Source organism: Hippocampus bargibanti, linkage group LG01 (genome assembly GCF_051943395.1).
Source record: "Hippocampus bargibanti isolate YZ-2025 linkage group LG01, ASM5194339v1, whole genome shotgun sequence".
NCBI lineage: Eukaryota > Metazoa > Chordata > Actinopteri > Syngnathiformes > Syngnathidae > Hippocampus > Hippocampus bargibanti.
The window spans coordinates 12,371,646-12,391,843 of record NC_142734.1 but is presented as its reverse complement, the minus strand read 5'-3'; the positions used below and the strand labels follow the sequence as shown (position 1 = coordinate 12,391,843).

At 41.2% G+C, this 20,198-nt stretch overlaps 1 protein-coding gene across 1 annotated transcript; it reads right to left on the bottom strand.

The window, feature by feature from the left end:
* Positions 1–20: 20 nt before the first annotated feature.
* pkp1a (plakophilin 1a) lies at positions 21–16,442 on the bottom strand. The gene is made up of 15 exons (XM_088996679.1): positions 16,155–16,442; positions 12,708–12,817; positions 10,186–10,353; positions 9,948–10,105; positions 9,726–9,867; positions 8,339–8,546; positions 8,096–8,264; positions 7,583–7,700; positions 6,642–6,806; positions 6,368–6,544; positions 3,014–3,167; positions 2,569–2,755; positions 1,689–1,773; positions 330–441; positions 21–230 (listed from the first exon to the last, which is right to left on the bottom strand). The coding sequence occupies exons 1-14, from the start codon at positions 16,324–16,326 to the stop codon at positions 367–369; spliced, it is 2,088 nt and encodes a 695-aa protein (XP_088852805.1). The 5' UTR covers positions 16,327–16,442; the 3' UTR covers positions 21–230; positions 330–366.
* Between the last annotated feature and the right edge of the window lie 3,756 nt (positions 16,443–20,198).

Below are 20,198 nucleotides of genomic sequence, written 5' to 3'. Positions count from 1 at the left end.
TATACACAGATGCAAACCAATCCAAATTAAATACATACAACACCGCAGGATTATTGATGCCTTTTTTTCTTCCAACATTTTATGTATAGCAAGGATAAGATTCAGAATTGCTAAAGCCCTTTCAGGGCACCAGTTGTGAGGGTGGTAATTTTACCCTCCATGTTGCAAAGGTGTGGCCTCAACAGTATCTTAACATGCTGATCTCCATCTAGACGCACACACAAACATCTCTGAAAAGAGGCAGAGGCATAATGAAAGGAGGATTTAATCCCTCTGCTGTGCATTTACCAACCCTCAAATGTGGACACACAGGAATTCCAACAGTATACCTCTGGGCAAACGTGGCGTCGCTCCCCACCTTCCACATCACTCGATAATCTGCACGGACCTGTATGCCGCCGTTGTGCTGTCGTTGACGAATAATGACTTGCTCATTCCTAGCTGTGGATCAGACAGTTCAAAAACATGAGCAGTTAGAGGAAGTCCACTCGTTTAGCGGTTGTGAACAATCTCAAGAGCAAATATTTACATCAAATACACCATCCAAAACAATAAGCTATGCTAGCACCAACATTGTGATTCATTATTAAAACTGAAGACTTTTTGAAGTGAAAATAAAAAAACGTCTTTTAAAATTGCCATGACAAAGGAAGAGGTTTTGTGAACAAGCCTCTCAAATTGAGACATTATCTTGTCTACGTAATCAATGCTATGTGAGCAAGTCCACAGAAAGTAATGAAAACCCTCATCACATACATAACGAATGTACCGCATTTGTCGATATTCTTGCTTTTGCCTACCGCCCATGACACGTCTGAGCCATTAAAATATAGAAGTTTGAAGTCGGTAACCAACAAAATGCCAGCGATGCAAAATGAAGCATGAGCCACCTTCTAGCTAGTGAGCTAACAGACCTCCGGATGCTGCGGCCGAGCAGCATGATTATTCAATATTAATTCCACGTAAAAAGGACACTTGCGGGAAAGTTAATTGTTTATTAAAGACAGTGGTAATGTTATTCAGACTTTGGCTCACATCTTTGAGCACATGCTTCTTGCTAAAACCTTTCACACAAGGTTTTATGTTTCAATACAGCCTGAATAACACAAAATGGCAAATTCTTCGAAAATTAAATGTAAAAAAACAGGCTGTTTCGTAAATAGCGGTATTCGGGGAAGGTGCATTTTTTTTCTGGGTGTAGGTGTAAGTAATTACCTAACTGCATGCTGCATTGGTAGAGATGCTGCAAGTAATTAGAATTAGTAAATCATAATTATGTCAAAATTGCACTTTTATAATGTTTTCCTACCCCCGAGTGCTGTCCTTTCTTTAGTTGCGATCTAGTTGTTCAGGTATATACACAATTCAAGTCACATTTCTGTCTTTATGCAAAGTAGCAGACTATGCTTTTCTTCTTGACAGCTACATTTCGGAATCTAGGTGCCTTGACCTTTTTTTAATGTCTCCGTTTCCCTCCATTACTCCTCCCACAATAGATGGCGAGTGCTGCGAACCAGTCTGCCAGGATTCCAAACAGACTGTTTCCGTGTTCACAAAACAACTAGGGTGGGGCTCGACAGAGAAAGTGAATGTGCAGCCAGACTAATAAAACACACGAGAATATACAATGGTAGCCATGTTTTGAGTTCTAACTGTGCATGTTGCATTGTACTGTTTTTGTTATGTACCTTTTTCAAAATGCTTTGTAAGTTCTTGTCATTCCAAAAGTGGTAGAGGAGCACAGAGGCTGCTTTGCTTGCCTTGGGAAAAGAGCTGGAAGAACAAAAAAAATAAATAGAAATTCAGAAATGCCGGCATATTTTAAGGTACACTGTAGCCTTCCATACGTAGTTTCACTAGATGAATTATTGCTTGTTTTCCACATGTCGACAGTTTATTTGAATGAGCTAACATTTTGGCCCCACCGTACATCAAGCAACGTGCCCCAAAGCGACTAATCTGTCACTCAATGTAGAGTAACATTTTATACAGTGTATGTTTATTATACATAACTTAATATAATACAGAATTATAATATAATTATAATTAATATATTATACATAACTTTGCTGCTGTGAAATGTAAATTTCTCCACAGTGAGACCAATAAAGGCTTGACTCAAGAGTGAAGCGTGGAGAGTCTCTGTCACTGATTTGCACATACAGTAAAGTCTCGTTATATCGATATTCAAGGGAGTCCGAAAAAATATCGATATTACCGGGACTATCGATATATCCGACCCTGTTTGCATGTAATTTTCTCCGTGCGTGCATAGAAATAGTATCGATATAACCGGGACTATCGATATATCCGATATCGATATAACGAGACTTTACTGTATATAGTCAATGAATGAGGTCATCGACATTTTCACACTCCCTAAATGTAGCACACTCTGATGTTTTCCGTTTTTGCATAATTATAATAAGCTGGAACTCTCAGGGCATTAAATGTTGTTTGTGGTTCACTACACATTTTCAAGTATTGTCCAAGCAATTGGCCAATTCGTTCACAGCGCACGAGAGGCTTATTTCGCCTCTGCCTCAATTTCCAATATTCAAAACACACCCATTCCCGCTGAGATCGGCCAGTGATGACACCAAATCGCCATCGATAAACTTCTTGTTGACCTCCGTGTCCGCCATCATGAGATTGCGTACTGTGTTGCAAGCTGTTGCAATGCTTTCATCCGAGTTGCCCAGCTCTCGGGGGCCGGCAGCGAGGAGGCTGGTGAGCTCAGGCAAAACCTGCTTTGCTGTACAAAAGACACGAGACACTCAGCGGTGCTGCCTGGTAACAAAATGACATAGATCGCACATATGCCTTTCTTGATACTTGCACAGTTGACATTTTTATTTTACTATGCTTAGAATATCTTGTTTTTCTATCCTTTCACACCCCCCACCCCATCCCCTTTCAAATTGCTGCTGTGGACTGCAGATATCCATTGTAGGGCGAATAAAGGTTTTCTGATTCTGATTCATAAGTGCTGCATTCATGTGACGTTTCTCACCAATGGTGGACTGCAAGCCGCTGGTTCGACCGACGTTACCCAGCAGGGACACAGCGGCCTTCTGCAGGCTTGGCTTAGGTGACCTCAAAAGAGGGGCAATGTGCATCAGAGCCCCCAACTTCTGGACCAGAATCTGACTCATGGCACTGGACCCCTGGAAGAGACAAATCACATAAGCTCAAGTTGAGTCTTTCTACTGGGCTGTCCTACGCAAAATGTACATATTCACATTTTTCCTTGAAAAATTGACAATCTACTAGATTGTCAGTTGGAATTGCTTACCAAAGGGTTTTCAAATAATGTTTGTGCTTCGTCATAGAACAGCTGTCACACTCCAGACCCCGGGGTCAGATCAGATGTGTCATCTCGTTTGATTTTACTAGCTCAAGCAAATCATGTGTGACTACCGGTCTGTCAAAGTTTCTTTATTTTTTCTTAGATATTACATTAAGTATTTATTTTACAAAACTCTTTTTGAAAGGCGATTGAACAACAAAACTTCAATCACCAAGACGAACTAAAAGGTGACACGCCACACCCTTGTCATAACAACACGTAGAATAAAAATAAATAAAATAAATAAAATAAATACAATAAATACCATTGACCATTTTGGCCGAGATTCTCACGATGGCAAAAACAATACTGTTCATCACCCAAAGAACGCCTTCCCCACATTAAAGGGTGCTGGGAGCACAATGATTTTTTTGGGGAGTGGGGAAGGGTCCTTCAGGCAAAAGTGGGGCCTTAAACAAGGTGGAGGTAATTATAAACACTTTCCAATATGCATACCATAAAGACATTTCTATAATACAGTGATACCTCAGCTTACGAACTTAATTGGTTCCCAGAAAGTGTGTGTAAGGCAAAAAGTGTGTCTTCCAAACATTAATTTCCTGTAGGAAACCATTAAAAATGAGAATAATCAGTTTCCAGGTCCCCGTAAAACATAATTTTCTACTAAATAAGCCTTAAACATTGCGGGACGAATAAAGGTATTCTGATTCTGATTCTGAAAACTACACAAAATATACCTTATTTTATGTATAATAAATGTGCTATTGTATTGTAAAGAAATAAACTGTACAGTATAATAAAGTTGTTTTATTTACCTTTGTGATGGTAATAATAATAATAATAATAATAATACATTTTAAGCGCCTTTCAAAGCTCTCAAGGACACTTTGCAGTCACAGACAAGCATAGGTACTATAATAAATAAAATATAATCACAAATACAATGCAATAAATAACATACAATTATAAATAGAAACAAGAGAGAGCTGCACAGAAAATGCAATTTTAAATAGGTCGGTTTTGAGATGGGACTTGAAGGTGGGAAGAGAATCGATGTTACGAATGTTGGGAGGAAGTGAGTTCCAAAGTTTGGGGGCAGAACAGCTGAAGGCTCTGTCACCTATCGGGCTGAGACGGGCGGGGGGGGGGGGGGGGGGGGGAGACACACACAGAGGCGGAGGGAGGAAGAAGATCTGGGGGAACGAGAGGGAATAGAAATTTTAAGAAGGTCAAATAGGTATGGGGGGCAAGGTTATGGATAGCTTTAAATGTATAAAGAAGAATTTTAAAGTTGATTCTATATTTGACCGGGAGCCAGTGGAGCTAGCTCTTGGAGGACGGGGGTGATGTGGTGAAAGGATGAGGTTCTGGTGATGGTCCGAGCTGATGAATTCTGGACGATTTGAAGTTTGTGGAGACGTTTCTGAGGGACATCAAAGAGAAGTGAATTGCAATAGTCAATCCGGGAGGTGACAAGACTATGAACAAGGATAGCAGTGGTGTGAGGAGTGAGAGACAGGCGAAGAAGATTGATATTGTGTAGGTGGAAATACGCCGACTGGGGTAAGTTATTTATATGGGAGTGGAAAGATAGTGTGCTGTCAAGAATGACACCTAGGCTTTTCACCTGATGGGAGGGAGAAACGGTCGAATTGTCAATAGTGAGAGAGAAACTGTTAGCTTTGCCCAAGGTGGATTTGGTACCAACGAGGAGAATTTCCGTTTTTTCACTGTTAAGTTTGAGGAAGTTATGGATGAACCAGGATTTAATTTCAGAGAGGCAGGGTGAAAGGGAAGAAGGTGGAAGAGAGGCGTTGGGTTTGCAGGAGAGAGAGAGAGCTGGGTGTCATGCGCAAAGCAATGAAATTGTATACCAAATTTGCGGAGAATATTGCCAAGGGGAAGAAGGCGATAAAGAGGAGCGGTCCCAGGAAAGAGCCGTGGGGCACACCAGAAGATGCAGGAGAGGACTGTGAAGTGAAGGAGTTAATTTGCGTAAACTGAGAGCAGTCAGAGAGATAAGAGTGGAACCAGCGTAGGGGCGTGTCGGTGATCCCTATGGAGGAAAGTCTGTCAAGGAGGATGGGATGAGAAATGGTGTCTAATGCTGCAGAGAGGTCAAGAAGGACGAGGATGGACAGTAAACCGGCGTCAGCTGCCAAAAGAAGATCATTCGTGACTTTTAAGAGAGCTGATTCTGTACTGTGGAGGGGGCGGAAACCACATTGGAATGGTTCGTAGAAATCATTCTGGGAGAGGTGAGTGTACAACTTTTTCTCGGATTTTGGAAAAGGTTTTTGAAGTTATTGGTATCAGATCAAGGCTTTTTAAGAATTGGTGTGACAGCCGCCGTTTTGAGTTTGTAGTTGCTTCTTGATGATATCCGAGTGAAGTGGCCGTGCTCTCTCAGGGATAATATCCTCACTAACACGGTCCCCTGCGAGCTGCTTTTCATTAATCCAAATCAACAGACGTTTTTCAACCTCTTCTATTGCCTGAGACGGTTGCTTCGACAACACAGAAATACCCTTAGCCACACGTAGCAACGGTCGACTTAGCATACCGGCACTGGGACGTTAAGTCACACAAACGCACAACTCGTTTGTGTTTCTCGATCTTCTTCTGCTCGACCGTAATTTTGTTTTGCGTCCTCTTCCGCCGAACACTAGCCTGTAGTGGGGTCTTTTTTGGTCCCAAAAAAGCAAAAGTATCCACTCCATAACAAACCACGTCTGCACTGAGTGCACTCAAAGAAAGTAGGCGTGGGAAAGTAACCCGGCAGCCACAGTGGCGCTGTTCGGCCGTGTGGTTTGGTGTTCTTCTGCCTAAAACTAGTCCGCCAGCCATTGTGGCGCTCCGCGTGTTTCCCAAAAACTAGCTTGTATGCCAAAATTATATTCTCGCGAATTTAATATTTGTAAGGCGAAATGTTCATTAGCTAAAGCGTTCGTAAACCGAGGTATCACTCCATCAGAAAAAATGTCAGGAAAAGCCATCAAAAATGTGAAAATGTGATAGCACGTGTGTCGAATTTTTCTGTAACTCCCAAGGACTTACAAGGTCTTTGCTGGCGGTCAGGTTCTGCAGCGCACCACAGCACGCCTCCAAGGTGGCGTCTTTCTGGGACGAGCTGAGCAGAGACAAGTAGGTCTGCATGGCTTTGGGATGGCACAACCACTTGGCACCTGTTGGCTCAGCTTCGTTGAGCAGTCCTCGAACGCTATCAAATGAAAACTGAAGCGAAGAGGAGGAGGAGGATCCGGTCACTTTAGAAAAGATGCTGCAATGGGGTTTCAGTCATTTCAATTTTGGTCGAGGGGTTGTTATTGACCTGCTTTTGAACCTTGCCGCTCTTGGGGCTGAAGCATCCAGCAGTCGGGCTTCTCCTGCCAGATTGGCTCTCTGTCGAAGGGATGTAATCAGCAAAGCACTTGGGGGACTCTGTCTCCAGCTGGTAGGTCAGATTATGAAGGATGCATGCACAATTCTCCACAGACTACACAAATGGGACAGAAAATGAGAAAAGTCAAGTAAGTATTAAGATTTATAATTGAACTACTGATTTGGATGATATCCTAATTTATTCAGCTGCGCCTGGACATTGTCAAGAATTCCCTTTGTGACGACTAAAGATCCAAGCAACTGAAAACAGGCTACCTTTCCTTTTGGAGCTCTGTTGTATCCATGTAAAGAATAACAAAGGTTGAACGCTCTCGGCTGTGTACGGATGCCGAAGGCTAGATTGACAGGAAAAGCCAGTGCAACCCATTTTAAAAAAAGAGCTGCTTGTGCGTGCAAATGATCTGAAGCATGAATTTATTATATAAACTGTGAGCGTCACATGGGGCATGGGAGTGCAATTCACGCGAGTGATCATTCCAGTCAGACAGCCAATGAGGCCAATGTCATAAGATGATGTTGAAGAAAAAATAGTTTACCATGTTTAATAACACATAAAGAACATGATACATTTCCTTCTTTATATTTCAGGTTTCTTTTATGAAGGCGTCAGAGGTGACGGTTGTAGTTTTTTGCAAAAGAACTAACATTGGTGCGGTGTTGCAAAATCGCCTCCAGGAAAGATGTTTTTCTGTTCGATGCCAGTTTGAGAAGATTTATGGTCACTACGCTGCTCTGGCGTGGACAGGAACACTTCTTTTGCAATGCTGTGCCAATCTCAATCGGCAGACCAAGGTTAAAGGAATTATAACATAACTAGCACTCATTTTAAGCTATTCTACAAAGGCCTTTGGCAGAATGACTTGGCCTAACCTTGTCATCGGGGTTGTTGTCAGCCACGCAGGACTGAAGGTAGCACATGAGGGAGTCGATAAGCCCACGGCAGTCTCTCATGGCCGTCCTCTCTCTCACTTGAGCGCAGCTCAGGTTGCTGCAAACATTTGAGGGTTTGGCTCAGTGAGATTCTTTCAAAAGAACGGCGGCTTTGTATTCAGTTAGAAGACTACAGAAGTGTACAAAAGCTCCATCCTGCTGTAGAAAAGTCCAACATAGTACGCTCTTTGTCCGCACGAGCAAGGCAATTCACGACTAAACCATAACAGTGCACTTGTTGAAAAAGACAGAATATTATCAAAATTACCAATTGCAGTTTGGCCTCACTTTGTAACGAGAAGTTTGTCTGACTACCAAGTTGTCCTTGAGTGAGAATAAAAAGAACATACTAAATTGCGCCTGGGCCTTCAACTGGATGACAAATCCTTTTTATTCGAGACTCCACTCCCCACCACTTGACGAGAAGCCTATGAGATCCTGAAGCACTCTCACCGCAGGCATCCGGTGGTGTTGTAGAAAACCTCCGGGTGGATATTGTTGGTGGCGCTGTCGTCCGACCAGCGCGTGAACGGCACCACCACGTTCTCGGTCAGGGCGGGCAGCGCCGTGGCGATAAGTTCCCCCTTCAGCTCATCGGCGGAGGATAAGTTCCACAGCAGGCCTACCGTTGTCAGAGAAAACCCTCATTTGCCCCCTCGCCTTTTGTGATACTTTGCCCGTGTTAAAATACGGCACCTGTGATCTGCTTTTGTGTCTCACTACAGTCGGTTTCCTTGAGTAACTGCAGGGCTTTGGCGATACCACCACACTGTTGAACCTGCAGCTTATTCTTGTGGTGCTTGAAGACCAGGTTCCTCAAGGCACCAGCGGCGGCCTGACTGACGGCAGGACTTGGGCTGCGCAGCAGAGTCACCAGAGTGGGGATCCCGCCAAGCTGGAGAACCTGATTGGGAAACACAACATTCCCAGTCATTGCACCCTCAGTGTTAGTAGGAAGGCTCGCTTGGCAGGCTCAATCATTGGTGCAGCCGATTCGTAGATTAACTGGTTTAGTTGTGAAGAAGGGAAGAAACTATTGGTATTTTTTGTCTCTACCTGGTCCCAATAAGGTCGCTCATGCTTTTTTGGACACTGGGATTTTTCCAATACATTGCAAATAGACCATCCAAGGGACTCTTGTTGAGACACTTCACCTGCCCTAAAATGCAGCTCCATAATAATTAAGCCAGAAGCAGGAGCAGAGATCATATTTCTCTTCATATTAGTTATACCTTCATAAGCTTGTGGTCGTATATCAAGTGAGGAGAAGGCGACGCTCCAAGGATTTGTGATTCCAACATTTCTAATGGTGCTTCGGAGCATGAAGTGCACTTTCAATCAATGGCCTATTTTAAAACTGTTCAGAATCAGAAAGCCTTTAATAGTCCCACAATGGGGAAATTGGCAACTGTTTTCATACATAAGGCACACTGTTTTATAAGGCCCGTACAATAAAAGCTACAATCATGGCTGCGGTTGCATTATGCATCCACCAGATGGAGCTATGCTAAAATAAATACAATACAATCCACAACCGCTTCAGCTATTACAACAGACTTTACAGAACATTTAAAATATGACGTCCAAGCAATCAGAATATTGATCCATATATAAGGCTCACCAAATATAACGTGCACAGTCGGCCATTGAGAAAGTACCATATTTTCCGGTGTACAAAGCGCACCGGAGTATAAGGCGCACCCCCAATGAATGGTGTATTTTCAAACCTTTTATATATACTGTATAATGCGCACCGAACTAAAAGGTACACCTTCAATTAATGAAAAACGTTTTCCAAATATAAGGCACACCACATTATAAGGAACTACAGTAAAGGCTTGGGTTATGCACTAATACTTCTACGGGGTAATGGAGTCGGTGGCTGCTGACAGTAGTTGTGAGATCTGTTATGGCTCAATATTACTTCACATATAAAGCACACCCACACATAAGGCACAGGGACATCTTTTGAAGAACATGAAGGATTTTGGGTGTGCCTTATACACCGAAAAATATGGCAAATGTGTCTGATAGTGTGGAAAATAAGGTACTTGTTGCAAAGAGGATGCTTTTACGCTCTGACCTCTTGTTTGGCACGATCCTCTTTAAAAGTGGTTTGCTGAATGATGGTGGCACCACACTGCTGGAACTTCTCCTCAGGGTGAGACAAGAACTCGACAGCTTCCTTGATTGTCAAATCCGATGCATTCAGTGAACTGTTGAGGCTGCAGATGCACACAAATAGTTGAGTAGGAGCACATGTTTCTTCTATTGCATCCAATGTGGCCACGAGAAAAGAACTCACGCAGATTGCTGTTCAATCCTGGATGTTTTGATAAATTGAGACTGGTCGGGAGGCGCTTCAAAAAAACGTTGTTGGCCCATTGCCGTGGGGAAGCCGTTGCTTGTGGAGTACGTGCTGAGTCTCTTCACTTGAGTCTGTGTGGTCTGCCCTTTGGTTCTCTACCAAATAACAAAATGCAAATACACTAAAATGAACGATGAAAACACGTCAGAAACCTCCCAGCAGAAAAAGTGATCACCCTGATGCTCGCAGGAGCCAAGGCAGGATCACTGCGGCTGGGCTTCATCCCGGCGGGACTTTGAGGCCAGTTAGAAACATTGATTTGTTGGTCCCATCCACCAGAGGTGCTGAGGTGTCTTGCTCCCAGGCTTTTCGTGGACAGAGTCCGACTCTTTTGGGAATATTGCTACAAAACAGTGGGGGGAGGGAGATGTGCGCTGTTTTATTTGGAGAAACAGCAATGTGAAAACAGGCTTATGTGCTAGATTGGTGTTTAAAAACTGTTTTTTTCTCATGCATACAAGTTAAGAAGGGAATCTGGAGCAAGGCTGCAAGCTTTTGCTTTTCTTTCACTCTTCTGTTTATGTGAACGGCAGCAGAAAGGACAGAACAAGCACACAGACCAAGAGCGGGTAACATAATAGCTGCAACCGGAGACTGCCCACGAGAGCAGCTAAAGACAGCAGTGCTTTGTGCACAGCACCGGCACAACCTCAATTCACAGACCCGGTGCAATTAAAATCGCATCTAATTACAGATTGTCAGATCAGCAGTATATTTTGTTTGTGAATCTCTCGCTTTGTCCCCTGAATGACATCTCAGTAAATATCTCCCATAATTAATCACTGCAAATGATCAATGCCGAATGCGAACTTGCTGTTACCGAAATGGCATTGGCCTTTTGTGTCCTGTTCTCTTTTTTTCTCTACTTCTTTCAAAACAAACAGGGCTTGCATTTTTCAGTTATCTAATGTCGTAGTTACTGTATGAGGGGAAGATGATAAACATGGACAGTGTATTCATAGTCTTCTCCCCCCAAGAAAAGGAAAAAGAACAGCTTATATGCTGTGTTTGGATCAGTCTAATTGCAACTCAGTGCTATTAATTTTATGTGATCTCTGTCTCTCCGTCTCTGTGTCTCTCTCTCAGACAAAGCAAGTTCCATGAGTCGATGAAAAGGTTTCTTCAGCCGTCATCTGTACTTCTATGAAGGTGTCGGACGTTTCACTTCTCATCCAAGCGGCTTCGTCAGCTAACTAAAATTTTGCTGGTAGCTCTGGCACTATATATATATATATATGTATCCCTACTGGCCAGAGGTGGCGGTGCCAGACCGCTGCTATGATAGGTCCCTGCTCTAAGGTTGGGGGGAGCAGAGGACTATTATACTATATTCTATTGTCCTGACTGATTATGGTCTACAACTGGCCTGATTGCAAGACAAGTTGCATGAGGAAAATGAGAATTGCCTGGCCATGAGTGCATACACTAAGAAATGTCCTTACTCATCATGAATCACCCAAGGCTGGCAGGCCTTTCTATTAAACAGACACACCTTTCAGCTGATGACTTGCAATCAATTGCCAACACATTAACTGGGAAGCTATTCGGCATTGGAACTATCTGGGAATATTGGTTCTTTCAAGCATTGCCTGCTCTGTGAAAAACACACGTTAATTGAATGTATGTGTCATAATGAACGAGTAACAGCACAAAACTTGGAAATTGTCAGTCATTATTTTCACAAAGAAAGTCAAAACATGTGGTCTGGTGATGTCTTCATGTGTTTGCCTGGCCAATCGATAGGCAGTCACGTCACTTACCGTTTAGCTACAATTGACTGTTTGTTTAACCTGCGCTGACTTTTGAACACGGCGATGTCCACCTTCCTTGTTTAAAGGATAACATTCAAAATCAATAGAATTCCTTCCGCAACATGGAACAGTAAAACTGTCGTTCGGCCAATGTTTTGCTTGGACTTACGAGCAAAAATTTGGGACGCAACTCACGTCTCTGCTAGCAGCACATATGCTATTTGCCACATATGCTGTATAGCAAAATATTCTTGAAAGGAGAGGCTTGAAAGAGCACTTCGAGTTAAGGTTTACCGTCAAACTGAACATCAAATAAAGTCACTTACAATTTGTGATTTTAAAACAACTCGGACCTGTTTTCTTTCCACACTTGCTTAACGATAACACACAATGCAAAATACCACATATGAACTAAAGAATAGCATTTGTGTTCCAGCAACAATAGAACAATCACCAACACACAATTTCTTTTTATCCTCTGCAAAAAAAAAAAAAAAAAAAACAATATGACTGACGCATGCTAAGTCACTTTGTTGTGAAAATCTTCATTTATGTACAGGTGGCTGTATTTATTATATTTCACCCATCGGTAGCCAAGGTGCACAAACTGGAAGGAGCGCAATGGCTGGATAATAAGCATCTCTTGTCCTTTCAAATGGGGAGAATAATTTGACAGTCCATCTATCCATTCCCCATGCCACCTATCCTCACTACAGAGCTGTGTACATGCAGGACGAGTTTCCAGTCAAAAACTAGGACCAAACAAACAAGAGATTTGCTTGCATGCAGGAAGCCTGATCTAATACACTAATGATTAATTGCAGAATCATTGAAATGTTTCAAAATAAATGAGGAAACAGAAGGAAAAAATGTGCAGAATGTTTGGCTTTGTTTCTCTCAAAGGGCACAAAACCCAATGAGAGTGTTCCACAGGAGTAACAATTACCGCTTTGTTGTATGCTCCTGACTTGGTTGAGACGCTGCGACCAAAGGTGCCATTGGCTTTGGTGGGCAAAAACTGGAATGTTCCAAACTCATCCAGTGGCGACAAAGGGCCTGTGGAAACAGAACAATGATGATGGTGGGAGGGGGGAAAAAAAGTACACTCCAACATGGCGGCATGCCACCGGGACAATTGGTAAGCATGTCTGTCTTGATGAACAGAAGGAAACAAAAGATCTACTTAATGAGCAGCAAAGGTACGCATGATGGAATGAGGCCATTCGTGAAACGTGATTGTTTTCGAGAGTCATATTTCTACCGTTGCCATGGTCTGTCATTAAGTTTGAACAAAAAAAATGTTTAAAAAACATACAGCATGCAACTGTTCCAATAGCTTCTCTCGTGTTATTCCCACATTGATGGTTAAGTTTGAAAGAGATCACCTGCACGAACTTGTTTCGGCTCATTGATTTGTCACGCATGATTCATAAATGCATGCTAATCATGGCACAAAAACCGATAAAATCTTTAAAGGATTATGCTCTCTTCGTCTGCCTGTTTCAAATGTTGAAGGACATTATACCAAGCGGTTTCTCTGCCATGCTTTATGCTCTTTGTATGTCATTAAAAAAACTAAATGAGTCATACGGGCAATAACTTAACCCCTCGGTCTGTAATCTGCGGCTTCAGAGTCACAGGTGAATCTTGAATCTTTGTTTTGTGGCACTCTGTGTTTTTGCAAGGCCGGATAACTCAATGTGATTCACTGAACCAAATTCACTTGAAAGTATTTCCAAACAAAATAACTGAAGATATTTAAAGGCATAGCAAAAAAAGTAGATTACTAAACGTGACAGAAATTAAGTACAGTCACATAACGTTAAAAAAAAACTTAAAGTAACTTAAAATTACTTCAAGACAGTGAAATGAAACTCATTGAAAATATGCTTACAAGAATATTCATTAAAAAGGGAGGGGCACTGTTTTCAACCAAAATCATTACAAAGCATTTATAGTTGGGATAGACTTTGCTTGTGTTGGCAATTTATTCCATCTGGATGCAGCGTCACAGCAAGATGTCACATCACCACATTTTCTTTAAAAACCCGGGCTTCACTCACTGACTCGAGTCTGCACATTTATGAAACCTAACAGCGATACTGTTATCCTCCCCTTCGACATTTAAAGGGCTTTGTAACCTTTTTTTATCTTTTCCTTTTCTGAATTAGCTCTTGGAGATTTTCCACACCCACTTTAACACGTACCAATCGATGGCATGTACACATAAGCTCTTTCTGGCCGATTGTACTATCCTGTGCTGGATATTTCATGTGTTTAAGACTGGTTTACCAGGCTGGCTGAATGTTCCAATCCCTCTACTTGGACAAAAAAGCGATCGGAAAAATTAGGGCATAATGTTAAGAAAAATGTAATCAATAGATCCACCCATTAATTGACCTTTGTCACATTGACTGAAGAGCAATAAAACAGCTTGTACTGGATAAACCAGTAATGTGCCAACATTGGGGAATTAATGAGCCTGGTTATCGTTGTTGTGGTTACGCCTATTTTTCCTTCTGCACTCATGTTGTGCATTTACAAAGAAACCTTAATGTGTTAGCATGAAGACATCATGAAACCAACCCGGATTTTAAACCTAAAATAAGGTGTTCTAGTTTCTGTCTTGAACATGCCAAGCTCAAGATGACTGCCAAATATTCCAATACTTTTTCATATAGGTCCGAAGTGACCTTATCGACTGCATCCCACATTTCACACTCATGATAACATGTCACAAAGCATCAGCAAATGATTATATGTGACTGTGTCGAAGCTATCCGACAGCATCTCGTCTGCACTCGGACTCTCAGCTACACAGAAGAAACTAGGATAAAAGTCATTCATCTCTGTTTTTTTTTCTTCTTTTTTTTCTGGGCAAGCAGTCAAGCTGAAAAAGCTCGAGTGCGAGTATGAGGGGTCTCATTCATGTCTTGGAGGGAGCAAAACGCCCCTGCAGAGAAAGTCGGACATCAAGTCGTTTGGCAGATCTAGCCGCAGATCCCATTCACATCTCGTCACAAAAAGCAGGAGTGCAACTTCTGCCGTTTCTCTGTGCACAGCAGCACAACTCGAGCACAACTAAACTGTTTATTTCTTTTTACATGCCCCAAAAAGAAAACTCACGGATCAAACGCCACTAATGTGGCAGTCTTGACAGAGAAGATACCTTTAGGGTGTCAGAAATAGGATCAAGTAAGACTCAAGCGTACAAATTGTGATATACAGTAGGTTGCAATTACTATATACACACTGCCTAAAGTGTCACAACTTATTTTGAGGCCAGGGAAATGTTGTTGCTCTAATAAAATAATAAACTGTGATTTTCTTCTGAAAAAAAAAATAATAATAATAAAAATGCGGGACCAAATTCTAATTTGATTCATCCAATTCAGAGGGACAAAAAAATAGTTTAAGTCAGGGTGGAGCTGAGGTGGCCAGCATATACACATATATATATACATCTACATACATACATATATATATACAGTAAAGTCTCGTTATATCGATATCGGATATATCGATAGTCCCGGTTATATCAATACTATTTCTATGCACGCACGGAGAAAATTACATGCAAACAGGGTCGGATATATCGATAGTCCCGGTTATATCGATATTTTTTCAGACTCCCTTGAATATCGATATAACGAGACTTTACTGTATATATATATACATCTACATATATATATATATGTATATATATATATATATATATATATATATATGTATATATACATATATACGTATATATACATATATACATATATATACATATATATATACATACATATATATATATATATACATATATATACATACATACATATATACATACATACATACATATATATATATATATATATATATATATATATATATATATATATATATATATATATATATATATATTAAAGTCTCATTATATCGATATTGGATATATCGATAGTCCCGGTTATATCGATGTTTTTTCGGACTCCCCTGAATAATCGATATAACGAGACTTTACTATATATATATATATATATATATATATATATATATATATATATATATATATATATATATATATATATATATATATATATATATATATATACACACAGATATACATATATGTATATATTCATGAAAGAGTAAAACACACATTTGCCATGTGAAGAAAGTTAAGGGAAAAGCATACAACAAATTGAAGGAATCAATAACAGAAATGCAGACGCAAAATAACCGAGTGTTTGTGTTTTTTAAATTGTACTCAAATAATTTCCTCGCAGACGCGCCAAATTAAGAACAGCATTAGAGTACTTTCTTTTTCAGAGTGTAGTTTAGTTGCAAGAGACTGTTGTTCAAAGTGCACCCGCGCAGGATTATGAGTAGCAAAGTAGTTGCCTACTTGTCGGAGTTCCGCTCTTGCCCTGCTTCGACTTGGTCCTTTTGATCGTCTGCACTTGATCCAGCACGCGGTGCGCCCCCGTGTGCAGCCTGGCGTCGGACGGCAAAGCCAACGACGTGTCCTCCACTCTCCCGATCGTCATGGCCGAACGAAGCGGCTCAGCAAGCATCATGTCTTTGCTCGGTGCTCGGTCGGTCGTTCAAAACGTTTGCTTGTCCGAACCACCTGTCTCCTGGATTCAGCTGAGCTTCGAGCGCGCGGCGGACGTGCGCACAAAAACACGCAAGGCGTGGACAGCGCTCCACCCCGGTACTTCGCCGCGCCCAGTCGAAGTGGGAACGCCGAAGACAGATGACGAGGACTTGACACTCCAAAATACTGTATATAGACGAGGACACCCTGCACAGTACCAACGATTTATACACGGCCCTGGAAAGCATTTTTCAGAATATGAACGTTTAGTTGTGTGTGAGTGTTTGAGTTGTGGTGCATGAGCGATGGCCACACAAACACTACATACAGTCAGAATAGTAAAATGTTCGCTTTTATTATTTCAATTGTGACCATTCTCGCTTGAAACCCAAAATTCACCATTGCAAGAAACGAAACTATTTAAATAGATACACTGAGTGGTAATGCACACAAAATTAATCCAATGGTGATTAAATACATACAAATACAGTATGTGAATACTGACATATATCCAGGTACCAAATTAACCAAGGAATTTTATCTTTGTGAGAAAAAAACCTAACGAGAGGGTTAAACTGTGTGTCAGAGTATTTAAATAGTCACTTTCAAATTTGTTTAACGCAAGCATGCTTTTCAAGCGTCTAAGTGTTGTCGGACGACGCCTACTTTAATGGCTTCTCTTCTCTCAACATGTTTCTTTTTTTTCCTCTGTGCGGGCCTTTGCTCAACATGTGTCCATGATAGCAATTGATCGGGACTTGATACGTATTTTAAGACAAAATCCCCAAAGGGTGATGGGCAAAGGTTGCTAAACAATATGTGGTGTTTAAAGAGCAAGTGCTTCATTCATAGCAGACACAAAGAGGGACAGTGGGAAATCGGAAGAATTTGACTCAGGGGAACCTCGTGGAACAATTCAAGTCTTTGTTGGCCAGTATTCTGTCCTTTGCCCAAATAACACTTCAGATTTAGTTTCTTTGGTTGCGCACAGACCCTCAGTACCAGTGATGTACTTTCTAACCCAGTGGCGAGCCGTGAATGTCAGTCCTCGCCCTTCAATCGTGCTAAGTTTGCTACCTATTTGCTATCTAGCTGGCTATTTATTTACTATATATTAGCTATCTGCCTAACTGGCTATCTATTAGCTATCTGGCTAGCTAGTTGTGTAGCATGCTATTTATTGACTGTATGGCTATCTAGCTCGTTAGCTAACTGTCTAGCTGGCTATCTATTAGCTATCTAGCTACCTGGCTGGTTATCCATTTGCTATCGATTGGCTATTTGTTAGCTAGCTAGCTTTCTATCTATTTGAGTTACTACTGGGTTGAGTGAACGCTGGCGCATGTGGCTGCTGCTGCTCACCCGCAGAAAAAACGATCCTGTGACTGAAAAGTGACCTTGAGACTTGAAAGGCGTTTATAAATGAAATGTATTATCATTATTATTAAGTCTGAATAAATGCGCAGCGAGTGATTTACTACATGTCCACTAGAGGATGTCGTTGGCCAGGAAATAACTTGGGACTTGAAGAAACTGAAGAAATACTGTCATTAAACTGTTCGAATCTTTACTATGAAAAAGTGGATTCATGATAGCCTCATAAAATGGCGATATTATTTGCTATTTTTGTTAGCTTCACAGCCGTACAACGGCTGAATGATGTCCATCTATTATTGAAAGGCCTGTCTTGAAAATGGCTTTCACAGTAAATCTCCAACCGAATCCATTTCTTCTCCCCCTTCAGCCATTGTGGGCTGACAAAATGACTATTAAATTGACAATATATTTTCTTTGGCAGCTCGCTGCAGATACGGTATGCTAGCTCTGGCCAGTATGCTCTTATTACTAGCGGCTAGTGATACTATGATTGGCTAGTGACTAGCTAATCATGTGACAAATCTAATAGTTTGCAAAAACTCTGATGCAACCCAGGTCAGCAAGCAGGCCCTCCGCGTCACCAACTCAAAATTTGATTGGTTAAAGCAACAGAGTCATTTCATGCGACAAGGCCCACAGAACTGATTGTGAAGGCGTCCAGGTAGATTTCTGACCCTGGTAACAAATGATGGCTGAAATGTGATTGATTTAAATGGTTATAATACAAAAACACGCATCTGGAAGCAGTACAACAGTGGAAAAGCAATGAAAGGAAGCTGAAAGACAATTTTGAAATATTTCACAAGAATTCATGGACAAAATATTCACATTAGTCTGTGATTCAGATATTTCAAGGCTAGCAGAGAAGATTGTCCATCCCTGTTCTAACCTAATCACCTTTCGAAACGCGACAAATTTTCCTCTGTCTCCATTTTGATAACCTGTACAGTGAGACCTCAACTTACAAACACCTTATATTACAAACTTTTCATCTTACACACGTCAAATTTCTCAAAATTAAACCTTATAATAAGCACTATTTTCATAATACACACCCATCACGGCTGGCGGAGTGATCTTCGGCGGAAGCACACGACCGAACAGCACCAGAGGTTAAGTTACCAACAGTCCTTATGGAAGGTGACTCTCCTTCCATAAGCCATCAACGAACATCAAAAAGGCAAATAAAACTTTATTTTACAGTACAGTTTATTTCTTTAATTACAGTCCTCGTGTAATGCGCCTCTCTTTCCAAACAGCAATTCCCTTTGACCTTCGACCTCCAACGCCATTCCATCAAGCCATCAATGACCATCACAAATGTAAATGATACAATGCAGTGTATTTCTTTCATTACAATACAATAGCACATTTATTATACATAGAATAAGGTATGTTGTGTGTAGTTTTAAGGCTTATTTAGTTGAAAAGTATATTTTATGGAAACCCGGGAACGGATTATTCCCATTTTAATGGTTTCCTATGGGAAATGTTGTTTTTTAGATACACACTTTTCGCCTTACACACTCTGTCTGGGAACCAATTAAGTTCGTAAGTTGAGGTCTCACTGTACTTGTTAATTTTCTGGTGAATGATCACAGTTGTCAAACTCAAGGCCGAGGGCTGCATTCGGAATGCCCGTGTCATTTTATGTGTGTCAACTCTCAGGATCCGTGTTAAAATATATTGTGAAATGTCACATTGTCATGTGTAATTAAGATTTTATGATAATTTTATTACACATATTTTATAACACTTAAGCAATAATTCAACAATCAAATACCGGTAGGTGACTTGACTGAATTTCAAAACAAACAAAGCATCAATTTGTTGTGTACAAATAATATAATGTGATGATTGAACATTTATTCGGTTTCACTGTTGCAACGGCCCTCATGGGGAAGACAGAACTCCTAAGCGACCCGGGACAAAGAACGAGTTTAACCAGGGGTAGTCAAGATTGCCTGCCACCCCAGGTGCTTGGGGTTCCAATTCTGAATCTTTTCTCCAGTTAGATAAGAGCTAAGGTGTGACAAGGCTTTCTTGCCACAGTGAAGCTATCATTCGGCCTCCAGGGTGATTCCTGACATTTCCTTTAAGTTGCCGGTCCATACTTGTAACGCTGAACATTTTTGTGCTTGCTGCTCCATGCCCCTTTGATTAAAACTCTTGCGGGTAGACAGATGTGAGGTGACGTAACATCATTGTGAGGCATGTTTTCCACCTTTTGTTGCGGCATTCAACCTCTTCATCTCCACCCCCTCTCCTTGTATGTGTCTTTTAACTGAAAATTATGACACAAAGACCTACGTGTTTGGGCAGTTCCCTTTCAATTCAGACAACGTGATCAGATTTGGACGACTAAATTGTGGGATCACTTGTCTGGGTTGGGCCGCAGTTACGATAGATGCTCGGAAGACTTAAACGCCAGATGTTGATTGTGTGTTTAGGCTGACCTTTGGTGTTATGATGGGT